The sequence below is a fragment of the Sorex fumeus genome, unplaced genomic scaffold (assembly GCF_029834395.1).
Source record: "Sorex fumeus unplaced genomic scaffold, SorFum_2.1 ptg000058l, whole genome shotgun sequence".
NCBI classification, from domain to species: Eukaryota; Metazoa; Chordata; class Mammalia; order Eulipotyphla; family Soricidae; genus Sorex; species Sorex fumeus.
The window spans coordinates 8,403,875-8,417,979 of record NW_026606115.1 but is presented as its reverse complement, the minus strand read 5'-3'; the positions used below and the strand labels follow the sequence as shown (position 1 = coordinate 8,417,979).

General features: G+C 38.9%; 1 protein-coding gene across 5 annotated transcripts in view; it reads right to left on the bottom strand.

The window, feature by feature from the left end:
- The window catches only part of LRCH2 (leucine rich repeats and calponin homology domain containing 2), a 167,624-nt gene that overhangs the window by 63,430 nt on the left and 90,089 nt on the right, over positions 1-14,105 (bottom strand). For all 5 annotated transcript variants that reach the window (XR_008794061.1, XR_008794062.1, XM_056125653.1 and 2 more), the window contains exon 11: positions 8,585-8,692. Coding sequence is in view for 3 of the 5 variants with exons in the window: in XM_056125653.1 (XP_055981628.1) it covers positions 8,585-8,692 (108 nt within the window). In the remaining 2 variants the exon portion in view is untranslated. The remainder of the gene's footprint in view (positions 1-8,584; positions 8,693-14,105) is intronic.

Here is a 14,105-nt window from a genome sequence, read left to right as displayed (position 1 = left end):
TCTGACTAAATCTACAAGGAGAGGCAAGCAAAGCAGAAAAAAGTTATTAACACACTGGTGCCCACAGCTGAAAACTCTGGGGTGCCCTCAGGAAGCGGATGGGCAAAGTACCCACCCTGCTGAAGCGCTGAAAGCCATGCCAAGGGCTCAACTCCACACCTTTATGAATATTCTCCTCAGAAACACCAAACTGCGAGTAACTTTAGGTACCCCAGTGCCCAAGCTAAGAACTCTGGAGTTTTCTTGGAGTGGGGTGGGCAGCATTTCCCCGACACCTTTGCCCTACTCCTCAAAGCCCCAGCAGCCATATCCACCTTCCACAAATTCCACCACATCAAATCAGACAATATATACTGAAGTCTCTGGACAACCAATTTTCTCAATACTGGAAAGTCCAATAGGAACACACCAAATTAGATGATGGGAAAATAACATAAACACCAAGTGAACTCAAGAAAAAAATCAATAACAAAGAGGGCATAATGAACAACAAACAGGTTAATAAAATTCTTAGACAAGGATAATAACACCGTGATGCGATATAACAATTTTCACCCATAAAGGATTTTTATGCTTATAGAATTTAACATTGGATCTTTATTATATAATCAATTTCAATTTTATTAAGTTTATCAACAGGTTTGACTTTTGTCTATATTAAAATAAATTGTTCAAAACTTTTTTATTTTGCTTTTTGGGTCACACCCAGCGATGCTCAAAGGTTACTCCTAGCTCTGCTCTCAGAAATTACTCCTGGTAGTGCTTGGGGGACCATATGGGATGTCAGAGATTGAACCCAGGTCAGCCACATGCAAGGCAAAACGCCTTACCTGTTGTACTATCACTCCGGGCTGAATGTTTTAAAAAATTTTAACTAAAAAATGAAATATGATTACTATTAAAATGAAGCTGAAAGAGGAAATACTAGACAGTAGGTTAATAAAAATGAACATTTAATGGGGAACCCAGTGAAAATGAAGGTAGCCTCATTATAAATGCCAACATATATTTAAATCCTGTAGCATAACAAAAATTTATATCAGCTAAACACCTACTTATAAGGCACATAATTAGAAATCCCAACTTTTAAAAAAAAATTTTATTAGTAAAAAACCATAAGGTACAGTTGTAGACTTACAAATTTTTGTGCTTGGGTTTCAGTTATACAATGATCAAATACTTATCCCTCCACCAGTGCCCATTTTTCCACCATCAAAGATCCCAATATCCTTCCCAACCAAATCCCCCATATCCCACGCTGCCTCTGTGGCAGGGCATTCCCTTTTGTTCTCTCTCTCCTATTGGGTATTGTGGTTTGCAAAAGAGGCATTGAGTGGCAATCATGTTTGGTCCATAGTCTACTTTCAGCATGCTTCTCCCATCCTCTGAGGATCCTCCCAACACACTTTATTTGGTGCTCCCTTCTCTATCTGAGCTGCCTTTTCCCCTAGCATGTGTGGCTGGTCTCCAAGCCATGGAGTAAAGCTCCTGGTACTAATCTCGGCTATTATTGGGTGTTAAGTCTCCTATTTTGTTACTTTATATTCCCCAGATGAATGCAATCTTTCTATGTCTATCCCTCTCTGACTCATTTAGCTTAGCATGATACTTTCCATGTAGTACCACTTGTATGTAAATTTCATGACTTCATCTTTTCTAACAGCTACATAGTACTCCATTGTGTAGATGTACCAAAGTTTCTTTAACCAGTCACCTGTCCTCGGGCACTCAGGTTTTTTTCCAAATTCTGGCTATTGTATGTAAACAGTGCTGCAATGAACAAACAAGTGGAGATGTCACTTGGATTATACTTTTTTTGCTCTCTGGGATATATTCCCAGGAGTGGTATTGCTGGGTCAAATGGAAGCTCAAATTTTAATTTTTTAGAATTGTCCATATTGTTTGCCAAAAGGGCTGAACCAGTCGGCATTCCCACCAGCAGTGAAGGAGGGTCCTTTTCTCACCACATCCACAACAGCAACAGTTGATTTTGTTCTTTTGGATGTTGGCCAGTCTCTGTGGTGAGGGATGATATCTCATTGTGGGTTTGATCTGCATCTCCCTGATGATTAATGATGTGGAGCATTTTCTCATGTGCCTTTTAGCCAATCGAATTTCTTCTTTGTGAAAGTTTCTGTTCATTTCCTCGTCCCATTTTTTGATGGGGTTGAGTGTTTTCTTCTTGTGGAGTTCAACCGGTACCTTGTAAATCCTTGATATCAACCCCTTGTCAGATGTGTATTTGGCGAATACCCTTTCCCATTCTGTAGACTGTCTTTGTATTTTGGTCACTGTTTCTTTGGAGGTGCAGAAGCTTCTTAGTTTAAGATAGTCCCATTTGTCTATCTCTGTTTTCACTTGCTCGGCCAGGGCGTGACATCTTGGAAGATACCATTAGCTTCAATGACATGGAGGGTTTTGCAACTTTGTCTTCAATGTACCTTATGGTTTCTGGTCTGATGTTGAGGTCTTTAATCCATTTTGATCTTACTTTTGTATATGCTGTTAGGCAGAGCCGATTTTTTTGGATGTAGCCATCCAGTTTTGCCAGCACAATTTGTTAAAGAGGCTTTCCTTACTCCACTTCACATTTCTTGCTCCTTTATTAAAGATTAAATGATCATATGTTTGAGGGGAGATGTCAGTATATTCAACCCTGTTCCATTGGTCTGCAGCTCTGCCTTTGTTCCAGTACCATGCTGTTTTAATTATTACTGCTTTGTAGTAGAGTTAGGGAGGTTGATTCCTCCCATTTTCTTTTTGCCAAGAATTGCGTTAGCTATCTGTCGGGGCTTATTGTTCCATATGAATTTCAGGAGTGTTTGCTCCATCTCTTTGAAGAATGTCATGGGTATCCTTATAGGAATCGCATTGAATTTGTACAATACTTTGGGAAGTATTGCCATTTTGAAATGTTAGTTCTCCTGATCCATGAACAGGGGATATCTTTCCATTTCCTCGTATCCTGTTTTATTTCTTAAAGAAGTGTTTTGTAGTTTTCTTTGTACAAGTCCTTTACTCCCTTAGTTAAGCTGATTCCTAGGTACTCGATTTTCTGGAGCACAATTGTGAATGGGATTTTTTTTCATGTCACTTTTTTTCTCTCTATTTGCATATAGGAAAGCCATGGACCTTTGGGTATTGATTTTATAGCCTGCAACTTTACTATACAAGTCTATTTTTTCTAGGAGTTTCTTGGTGGAGGTTAGAGGGTTCTCTATATATAGTATCATATCATCTGTGAATAGTGAGAGCTTGATTTCTTCCTTTCCTACCTGAATATCCGTAATGTCTTTTTCTTGCCTAATCGCTACTGCAAGTACTTCCAGTACTCTATTGAACAGCAGTGGAGACAGTGGACATCCTTGTCTCGTCCCTGATCTTAGAGGGAAGGCTCTCAGATTTTCCCCATTGAGGATGATGCTTGCTCTAGGCTTTTGGTAGATGGCTTTAACTATATTGAGGAAAGTCCCCTCTATACCTATTTTAGCAAAGGTTGTCATCACAAATGGGTGCTGGATCTTGTCAAATGCTTTCTCTGCATCTATTCATATGATCACATGGTTTTTATCTTTTCTTTTGTTGATATGATGGATAATTTTGATCGATTTCTGAATGTTAAACCATCCTTGTATCCTGGGATGAATCCTACTTGGTCATGGTATATGATCATTTTTGATGAGTCTTTGGATTTTCTTTGCTAATAATTTGTTGAGGATCTTTGTGTCTGTTGTTCATCAGGGATATCAGCCTGTAATTCTCTCTCTTTGTGGTACCTCTGTCTGCTTTTGTATCAGGGTGATATTGGCTTTGTAGAAACTGTTTGGAAGTGTTTTTGATATTTCAATTTCGTGGCAAAGCTCAAAGAGAATTGGGAGTAAGTCCTCTTTAAAGATTTCGAAGAATTCACTAGTGAATCCATCTGGGCCGGGACTTTTGTGCTTGGGGAGACTTTTTATTACCATTTCAATTTCATTGATGGTAATAGTTCTGTTCAGGTGTTCAGGTCTTCTTTGTTCAGCCTTGGGAGTCTGTAGGAGTCTAGGAATTTATCCATTTCCTAGAGGTTTTCATGTTCCGTGGCACAAAGCTTCTCAAAGTACTCCCTGAGGATCCTTTGAATTTCTGTAGTTTCTGTTGTAATGACCCCTTTTCATTTGTGATTCGGTTTATTAGGGTTTTCTCTCTCCCTTTCTTTGTGAGTTTTGCTAGATGCTTATTGATCTTGTTTATTTTCTCGAAGAACCAGCTCTTGGTTTCATTGATCTTTCAGATTGTTTTTTGGGTTTCCATCTCGTTAATCTCTGCTCTGAGTTTTATTATTTCCTTCCTCCGGTTTGGGTTGGGCTCCTTGTGTTGGTCTTTCCCCAAGCTCTTAATCTGTGAGGTTAGGTTACTTATGTGGGCTCACTCCTCCTTCCTAAGGAATGCTTATAGAGCTATAAACTTTCCTCTTAACAGAGCTTTGGCTGTGTCCCATAAGTTTTGGTAACTCGTGTCCTCATTTTCATTCGTTTCTAGGAATCTTTTGATTTCCTCTTTGATTTCCTTTCTAAAGCACTTGCTGTCCAATAGTGCACTGTTGAATTTCCAGGTGTTTGATTTAATTTTCTGTTTTCATGTGTGATTTACTTCTAATTTCAGCGCATTATGGTCTGAGACGATTTTTGATACAATCTCTATCTTCTTAATTTTATGGAGGTATGTTTTGTGGCTCAGCATGTGGTCCATCTTAGAGAATGTTCCATGCATGCTTGAGAAGAATATGTTCAGCTTTTTGAGGATGAAGTGTCCTGTATATATATCTACTAAGTCCCTTTCTTCAATTGGAAAACCCAACTTTTTGTGTGTTTTCTATTGTTGTTGTTCTGGTTGTTGTTTTTAGTCCAGGCTGGTTGTACTCAAGGATTATTCATGGTTCTACACACTGGAGTATACCATATGCGGAGCTAGGTACTAAACCAAGTCAATAATATGTGGTATCTGAGGCAAATGTCCTGCCCAGTGCTCACTGTACTATCTCTCCAGCCCGAAGTTTATTTTTCTTAATAAGAGCAGTAACCACATCTCTACTACTAACATATATGATTAGATATGGGAGAAATTTGAAGAATGAACTTAAAGGATTCAGAAAATATTTTTATGATTAGTCAATGTAGTTATTTAAATTTTATAAATTATAGTGAGTTATGACTTGTCAAAAAGCTATTTTACTATAGAGAAGATCAGTGGTTCATGCTGATTTAAATTCATTTGAAGACAAGCAGAAATAGTAATCCAATATTTTGAAATGAAGAATGAAAATTAGTTTTTAAAAATTTAGCAATAAACGGTAGTACAAAATAGCTTAATCTAAGAATTTTACTTAGAGAAATAGGGAGCAGTCTGGGCTCCAAATTTTTATTAGCTATGAGATACCTACTTGATAGTTTGATTTCTTTCCACTCTTTTGATTATTTCTGTGCGATATAGTCAATGTTACTTTCCTAGGACATTTTTATCTAAATGTATCAGTATTATACTAAAAACTTATTAGTGTAAACTTTCTAAAAGAATGAAAAGTATTTTTAAAAGTATGATATAAATAAGCTGCAAAGCTGTTCTGAGAAAATCATTACCTAAGACTTGAGTAGCAGGTACGGCACTTGCCTTACATATGCTAACATGAGTTCAACCCCCAGCACCCCATATGGTTCCTGAGTCCTGCCAGGAGTGATCCCTGAATGCAGAGTCAGGAGTAAGTCCTGAGCACAAGTTGGTGTGGCCCATAAAAACAAAACAAGGATAAAATAAAAGTAAAATAAAAGTATCACCAAATTCAACACAGCAGGTTTTAATTACATCTAGTTTGAACAGTCATGGCACTATGTTTTACCTGAAAGCAAAGATAGTATTTGCCTTCGAATGGTATGTAGTGACAACACAAGAATAAGAAGTAGTAATGTTTGATATACAAAGATGACATTATATGCCCAAGAGTTAGTACAGTGGACAGTGTATAGATTAAGTACCCTGAGGGTAAGGTGTCCCTGAGCACCTCTAGATGTGCCCCAAAAACAAACAAACAAAAATGTTACTCTAGATAAATTTGCCTTGCAAGCCGCCGGCCCGGCGGAGCCAGGTTTGATTCCTCCGCCCCACTCAGAGAGCCCGGCAAGCTAACAAGAGTAATTCACCTGCACGCCAAAGTCTAGAAAGCTACCCATGTCATATTCGATATGCCAAACACAGTAAAAACAAGTCTCACAATGGAGACGTTACTGGGCCCACTGGAGCAAATTGATGAGCAACGAGAGGACAGTGCTACAGTGCTAGATAAATTACTGTAAAATAAGGCTAAAAACAAAAATATCACAATTACATAGCTTAACACCTAAAATGTTACAACAATGAGTTGATCTGCAATTTTCATTAGCATTTCAGATTCTTCATTAAGAAAGTTGGGATATTGCCAGAAAAATAAAACAGTACAGCAGATTGCATTGCATATGGTCGACCCAGGTTCGATCCCCAGCACAACATACAGTCCCCGAGCCCTGCTAGGAGTGATTCCTGAGCACAAAGCCAGGAGTAAGCTCTGAACACCATCAGATGAGACCCAAAAATAAGCAAAAAATTAGAATCATGAAATAATAATTCATTGTAAAATGGAATATCTACAATCAGAAGGTATATTCTTAGAAGTAAGTCTTTATATAAGATTACTTTTGAGCTTTTAAAAACTAACTAATTTGTCTTTGGTTTACAATTATTTTTTGGTTTACAATTATTTTTGAGATTTTAAACTCACTCAAATCCAAACATTTTAAAAATAAATTTAAAAAATTTCCTACAGCTAATTTCCTAGAGTGTAAGCAATAGCAACTTGATGTTTAAAAAAAAGATCAGTTAATGAAGAATGACATTAGATTCTGAATAATGAATTCTGAGATGAGAGGCAGAATGTGTCTCAAGTGGCACAGCAAAAGTCTAATACATGAAAGACCCTAGAAACTCAACCACTGGTGCAGTCCCATTTGAAATAAGTTCTGAGATAAGTTTAAATTCAGTCATAAAACTGGCAAAGAATCAAATTGAAACTATCTATATACTATAATTTGTTAAAGAAAAATGTACTCCTTTTTTTTCTGACTAACTTTGAAGGTCATAACAAAATAGCCCCAAGACGCTCAAACTGATATTCAATTAAAATTCAAAATGATATTCAATTAAAATTACTTGACAATCAGCCAGTGCAAGAGTGATACTCTGGCCATTGTCTTCATAAAATCACTAAATTCTTGCTCAAACATACAATGTCTTTATCCTCTTAGTTCATGAAAAACTTATTGTTTCTTTTTCTAAAAAGTATGTAAAGGATGAATCCTGCTTAGAGATCCCTCCCATATTACAGGTGCCTCCCTATTTTCCTTTTCATTCCTTTCACTTCTCTTAAGTAAAATCTTTTCTGGAAAGGGAAATATATAAAGAACATTTAAGGGTAGAGGAGAAACGTTCCTCCTAGCACTAGATTATCTTAAATATTTTAGTGCCTTTGAAAATTAAACATAGGGATTTTCCCACTCCCACTCTGGAGAAGCCTGTGTTCTCTCTTGAACAAGTTTTCATCTCTTTCTCTCCTCTGACATTTTTCTAAGTAAATTTATTTCAATAGAAACTATTTTGCTTCACCCAAATAAAAATTAAACATATTTACAATATTAGTATCAGTCACGGTCACGGTCCTCCTGTTGTTCATCGATTTGTTCAAGCGGACCCAGTAGTGTCTCCATCGTGAGATTTGTTGTTACTGTGTTTGGCATATCGAATATGTCACGGGGAGCTTGCCAGGCTCTGCCGTGAGGGCGAGATATCAATACATATTAATAATCTATAAGGATCGTATATTCATAAGCTTTAAATTTGGGGGTATTCTGTTTACTTGCTTTTTTGGAACACAATCAGCTGTGCTCAGGGCTTACCCTGGCTCTGTGCTCAAGGATTATGGGTACCATGAGTATTTAAGTACAGTGGGTAGGGTGCTTGCTTTGCACACAGCTTACCTAGATTTGATCTTCAGTATCCTACATGTTCCCTCAGCCATGCCAGGAGTTATCACTGAGTGCAGAGCCAGAAGAAAGCCCTGAGCAATGCCAGGCATAACCACAAAATTTTAAAAATAGAACGATCCTACTCTTTACTGAATATTTCCTATATGTTATTTGATAATCTAATAATCAGGTTTAATGATTATAATATTTTTCTTTTTAAAATTCATGACTGATGCTGAAAGTAGACTACAGACCAAACATGATTGTCACTCAATGCCTCTTTTGCAAACCACAACACCCAAAAGGAGAGAGAGAACAAAAGGGAATGCCCTGACACAGAGGAAGGGTGGGATGGAGGGGATGAGGCGGTGGGAGGGATACTGGGACCCGTGGTGGTGGAAAACGGGCACTGGTGGAGGCATGGGTATTTGATCATTATATAATTGAAATCCAAGCACGAAAATTTGTAAGTCTACAACTGTACCTCATGGTGTTTCACTAATAAAAATTAAAAATAAATAAATAAATAAGTAATTCATTACTGAAAAAAATACCTGTTCTTCTGTTCTTGCTGTAATAACTGAGCTGCAATTTTCCTCAAGTCAGTCACTTCCTTCAAGTCATCATCCTCTTCAACTGCAAGAAACTGTTCTTTTCCAAGCCTGAAAGATAATATAAACAGTTATCGAAAGATAATATAAACAGTTATCTAAAAAAGAAAAACAAATCTTTTATGCCAGAATCCAGAAACATAAATCTTTTTGTTTTTAATACTATGTGAAATTTCTAGGTGCTCAGGCCAAACCTCATGCAAGAATGAAATTCCACGGAACCCAGATAATGCAGAACTTTGTGACCTTGGACTGTGGACTAGATGGCACCCTGGAACAGAGATCCTCGCCTGTTTCCCCCAGTCTCCAGAGATCCAATGATCACACCCATAAGTTACACCCTGCCAGCACCAGATAATCACATCATCAGCTACCCTCTAGAACTCAGGATGGTCTTCCCAGACGGGAGTATGAAATGAGGCTCTCAGAATCATGCCACTGGACTCCACGCAACAATGTAGGGCGGGAGAGAGCCCTCCCCACCCCAAGGGACCCAGCCCCAGCAGCCAACCTCCAGTATCCAAACACCACCACAATCCAGGCCACTTTCCGCACCGCATGTCCTCAAAGTGGCCACTTGACACATTATAAGACACTTCCTACCCATTTTCCACTATTACTACCCATAACTACACTATATCTGATGGGGTTGAGACAGTTGGTAACAAATCATAGAGAAAAACATAAATATATGCCTCTGGGAGAACCCGGCAAGCTACCGAGCCTGGCAAGCTCCCCATGGTATATTTGATATGCCAAATACAGTAGCAACAGCAGGTCTCAGTCCCCTGATCCTGAAAGAGCCTCCAATCATTGGATAAAGACGAGAAAGAAGAGGCTGCTAAAATCTCAGGGCTGGGAGGAATAGAGAGAGACGTTACTGGCAGCCACTGAAGTAATTAAACAATCAATGGGATCACAGTGATACAGTGAAATTTAAAAGTGAAATGTTCTTGTGTTTAAAAAATATTAAAGGATCCCAGCCACGTGCCACAGATCCCGCCGAAGTCCAGCGGGGAGACCCCGCCGCGCGTCCAGCTGCATGGGACCTGCCTAGCAGTCCATCGGCCCCTCCACTCCAGGTGGGTAGGGGGAGCCCAGCCGCACGCCGACGATTCCCGCTGAAGCCCAGCGGGGAGACTGTCCACCACCCATCTCCATTCCAGGATCCTGGGAGGGAGTGGCCTGGGACGGGCTAGAGGCGTGGCCTCCCAAAAGTGGGCGTGGCCTTCTTCTCTTACAACGGAGCCTTAAAATTCACAGCTGATTTTTCTGATGAAACCCTCATGGCCAGAAAACAGTGGTGGGACATAGTGAAAAAACTCAATGAAATAAATGCCTCTCCAAAAATACTTTACCCAGCAAGACTCTCATTCATAATAGAAGGAACAACACACAGTTTCACAGACAAACAGCTCAGGAACTTCATAGACTCAAAACCATGGTTACAAGAACAACTAAATGGGCTACTTTAAGGCAAGACAGGCTCCTCAAATATACCTAATTTCAACAGAACAAAGGGACAAAACCCCATAACAATAATCTCTCTCAATGTCAATGGGCTAAACGCACCAATTAAAAGACATAGAATGGCAAGATGAATTAGAAAATTGAACCCAACATTCTGCTGCCTGCAAGAAACACATCTCAATAGTCAAAGCAAACACAGACTCAGACTCAAAGGCTGGAAAACAATCCTACAGGTAAACAGCTCCCATAAAAAAGCTGGGGTAGCCATCCTAATATCAGACCACATCGACTTCAGAGTGAAGAAGGTCATAAGAGACATTGAAGACCATTTCTTATTGATCAAATGATCTGCACAACAGGAAGAACTTACAATAATAAATGTATATGCACCGAATGAGAGACCAGCAAAGTACTTAAAACAACTAGTCATAGAATTGGAAAAAGATATCAATAGCAACACAATACTAGTGGGAGACTTCAACACTGCTTTGTCACCTCTTGATAGATCAACCAGACTCAACCTTAGCAAGGACATACTTCATCTGAGGGAAACAATGGAAGAAAGGGACTTAGTAGATATATACAGGACACTTCATCCACAAAAAGCTGAATACACATTCTTCTCAAGCGTACATGGAACATTCTCCAAGATAGACCACATGCTGAGCCACAAAACATACCTCCATAAAATTAAGAAGATAGAGATTGTATCAACAATCTTCTCAGACCACAATGCGCTGAAATTAGAAGTAAATCACACACAAAAACAGAAAACTAAATCAAACACCTGGAAATTAAACAGTGCACTATTAAACAATGAGTGGCTTAGAAAGGAAATCAAAGAGGAAATCAAAAGATTCCTAGAAACGAATGAAAATGAGGACACGAGTTACCAAAACTTATGGGACACAGCCAAAGCTGTCTTAAGAGGGAAGCTTATAGCTCTACAAGCATTCCTCAGAAAGGAGGAGCGAGCCCACATAAATAAACTAACCTCACAGCTTAAGAGCTTGGAGAAGGAACAACAAAAGTAGCACAACCCGAACAGGAGGTAAGAAATAATAAAACTCAGAGCAGAGATTAACAAGATGGAAACCAAAAAAACAATCTGAAAGATCAATGAAATCAAGAGCTGGTTCTTCGAGAAAATAAACAAGATCAATAAGCATCTAGCAAAACTCACAAAGAAAGGGAGAGAGAAAACCCTAATAAATCGAATCAGAAATGAAAAGGGGGTCATTACAACAGAAACTACAGAAATTCAAAGGATCCTCAGGGAGTACTTTGAGAAGCTTTGTGCCACGGAACATCAAAACCTCTAGGAAATGGATAAATTCCTAGACTCCTATAGACTCCAAGGCTGAACCAAGAAGACCTGGAATACCTGAACAGACCTATCACCACCAAGGAAATTGAAATGGTAATAAAAAGTCTCCTCAAGCACAAAAGTACTGGTCCGGATGGATTCACTAGTGAATTCTTTCAAACGTTTAAAGAGGACTTACTCCCAATCCTCTTTAAGGTTTTCCAAGAAATTGAAATATCAATTTTATTCCAAACAGTTTCTATGAAGCAAATATCATACTGATATCAAAAGCAGACAGAGATACCACAAAGAAAGAGAATTACAGGCCGATATCCCTGATGAACACAGATGCAAAGATCCTCAACAAACTACAAGCAAATAGAATCCAACTACTCATCAAAAAGATCATACACCATGACCAAGTAGGATTCATCCCAGGGATGCAAGGATGGTTTACCATTCGGAAATCAATCAACATAATCCATCATATCAACAAAAGAAAAGATAAAAAGCGTATGATCATATCAATAGATGCAGAGAAAGCATTTGACAAGATCCAGCACCCCTTTGTGATGAAAACCCTAGCCAAAATGGGTATACAGGGGACTTTCCTCAACATAGTTAAAGCCATCTACCACAAGGCTGCAGCAAGCATCATCCTCAATGGGGAAAAACTGAGAGCCTTCCCTCTAAGATCAGGGACGAGACAAGGATGCCCACTCTCTCCACTACTGTTCAATATAGTACTTCCAGTACTTGCAATAGCGATTAGGCAAGAAAAATATATTAAGGGCATTCAGGTAGGAAAGGAAAAAATCAAACGCTCACTATTCGCAGATGATATGATACTATACTTAGAGAACCCAATAACCTCCACCAAAAAACTCTTAGAAACAATACACTTGTATAGTAAGGTTGCAGGCTATAAAATCAATACCCAAAAGTTCATGGCTTTCCTATACGCCAACAGTGAGAGAGAGGAAAGCTACATGAAAAAAACAATCCCGTTCACAATTGTGCCCCAGAAAATCGAGTACTTAGGAATCAGTTTAACTAAGGAAGTAAAGGAACTGTACAAAGAAAACTACAAAACGCTACTTCAGGAAATAAAAGAGGACATGAGGAAATGGAAAGATATCCCCTGCTCATGGGTCGGGAGACTTAACATTGTCAAAATGGCAATACTACCGAAAGCATTGTATAAATTCAATGCAATCCCTGTAAGGATACCCATGACATTCTTCAAAGAAATGGAGCAAACACTCCTGAAATTTACATGGAACAATAAGCCCCCACGAATAGCTAAAGCAATTCTTAGGAAAAAGAAAATGGGAGGAATCAACCTCCCTAACTTCAAACTTTACTACAAATCAGAAATAATCAAAACAGCATGGTACTGGAACAAAGGCAGAACAGCAGACCAATGGAACAGGGTTGAATATGCTGATATCTCCCCTCAATCATATGATCATCTAATCTTTGATAAAGGTGCAAGAAATGTGAAGTGGAGTAAGGAAAGTCAGCATCACTGCACGGCTACATGCAAAAAATTGGGCTCAGAACTCTGCCTAACACCATGTACCAAAGTAAGATCAAAATGGATTAAAAACCTCAACATCAGACCAGAAACCACAAGGTACATTGAAGACAAAGTTGGCAAAACCCTCCATGACATTGAGGCTACTGGTATTTTCAAAGATGCCACGACACTGGCCGAGCAAGTGAAAACAGAGATAGATAAATGGGACTATCTTAAACTAAGAAGCTTCTGCACCTCCAAGGAAACAGTGACCAAAATACAAAGACAGTCTACAGAATGGGAAAGGATATTCGCCGAATACACATCTGACAAGGGGTTGATATCCAGGATATACAAAGTACTGGTTGAACTCCACAAAAAGAAAACATCCAACCCCATCAAAAAATGGGGCAATGAAATGAACAGAAACTTTCTCAAAGAAGAAATCAGAATGGCAAAAAAGCACATGAGAAAATGTTCAAATCATTAATCATCAGGGAGATGCAGATCAAAACCACAATGAGATACCATGTCACACCTCTGAGACTGGCCCACATTCAAAAGAACAAAAGCAACCAATGCTGGCACGGATGTGGCGAGAAAGGGACATGCCTTCACTGCTGGTGGGAATGTCGACTGGTTCAGCCCTTTTGGAAAACAGTATGGACGTTTCTCAAAAAATTAGAAATTGAGCTCCCATTTGACCCAGCAATACCACTCCTGGGAATATATCCCAGAGAGGCAAAAATGTATAGTCGAAGTGATATCTGCACTTGTTTCTTCATTGCAGCACTCTTTACCATAGCCAGAAACTGGAAGAAACCTGAGTGCCCAAGAACAGATGACTGGTTAAAGAACCTTTGGTACATCTACACAATGGAGTACTATGTAGCTCTTAGAAAAGATGAAGTCATGAAATTTACATACAAGTGGTACAATATGGAAAGTATCATGCTAAGCGAAATGAGTCAGGAAGAGAGGGATAGACATAGAAAGATTATATTCATCTGGGGGATATAAAAATAACAAAATATGAGATTAATACCCAAGAATAGCTGAGATCAACACCAGGAGGATTACTCCATAGCTTAGAGGCCAGCCAGGTATTCTAAGGGAAAGGGCAGTTCAGATAGAGAAGGGAGCACCAAATAAAGGGTGTTTGGAGGATC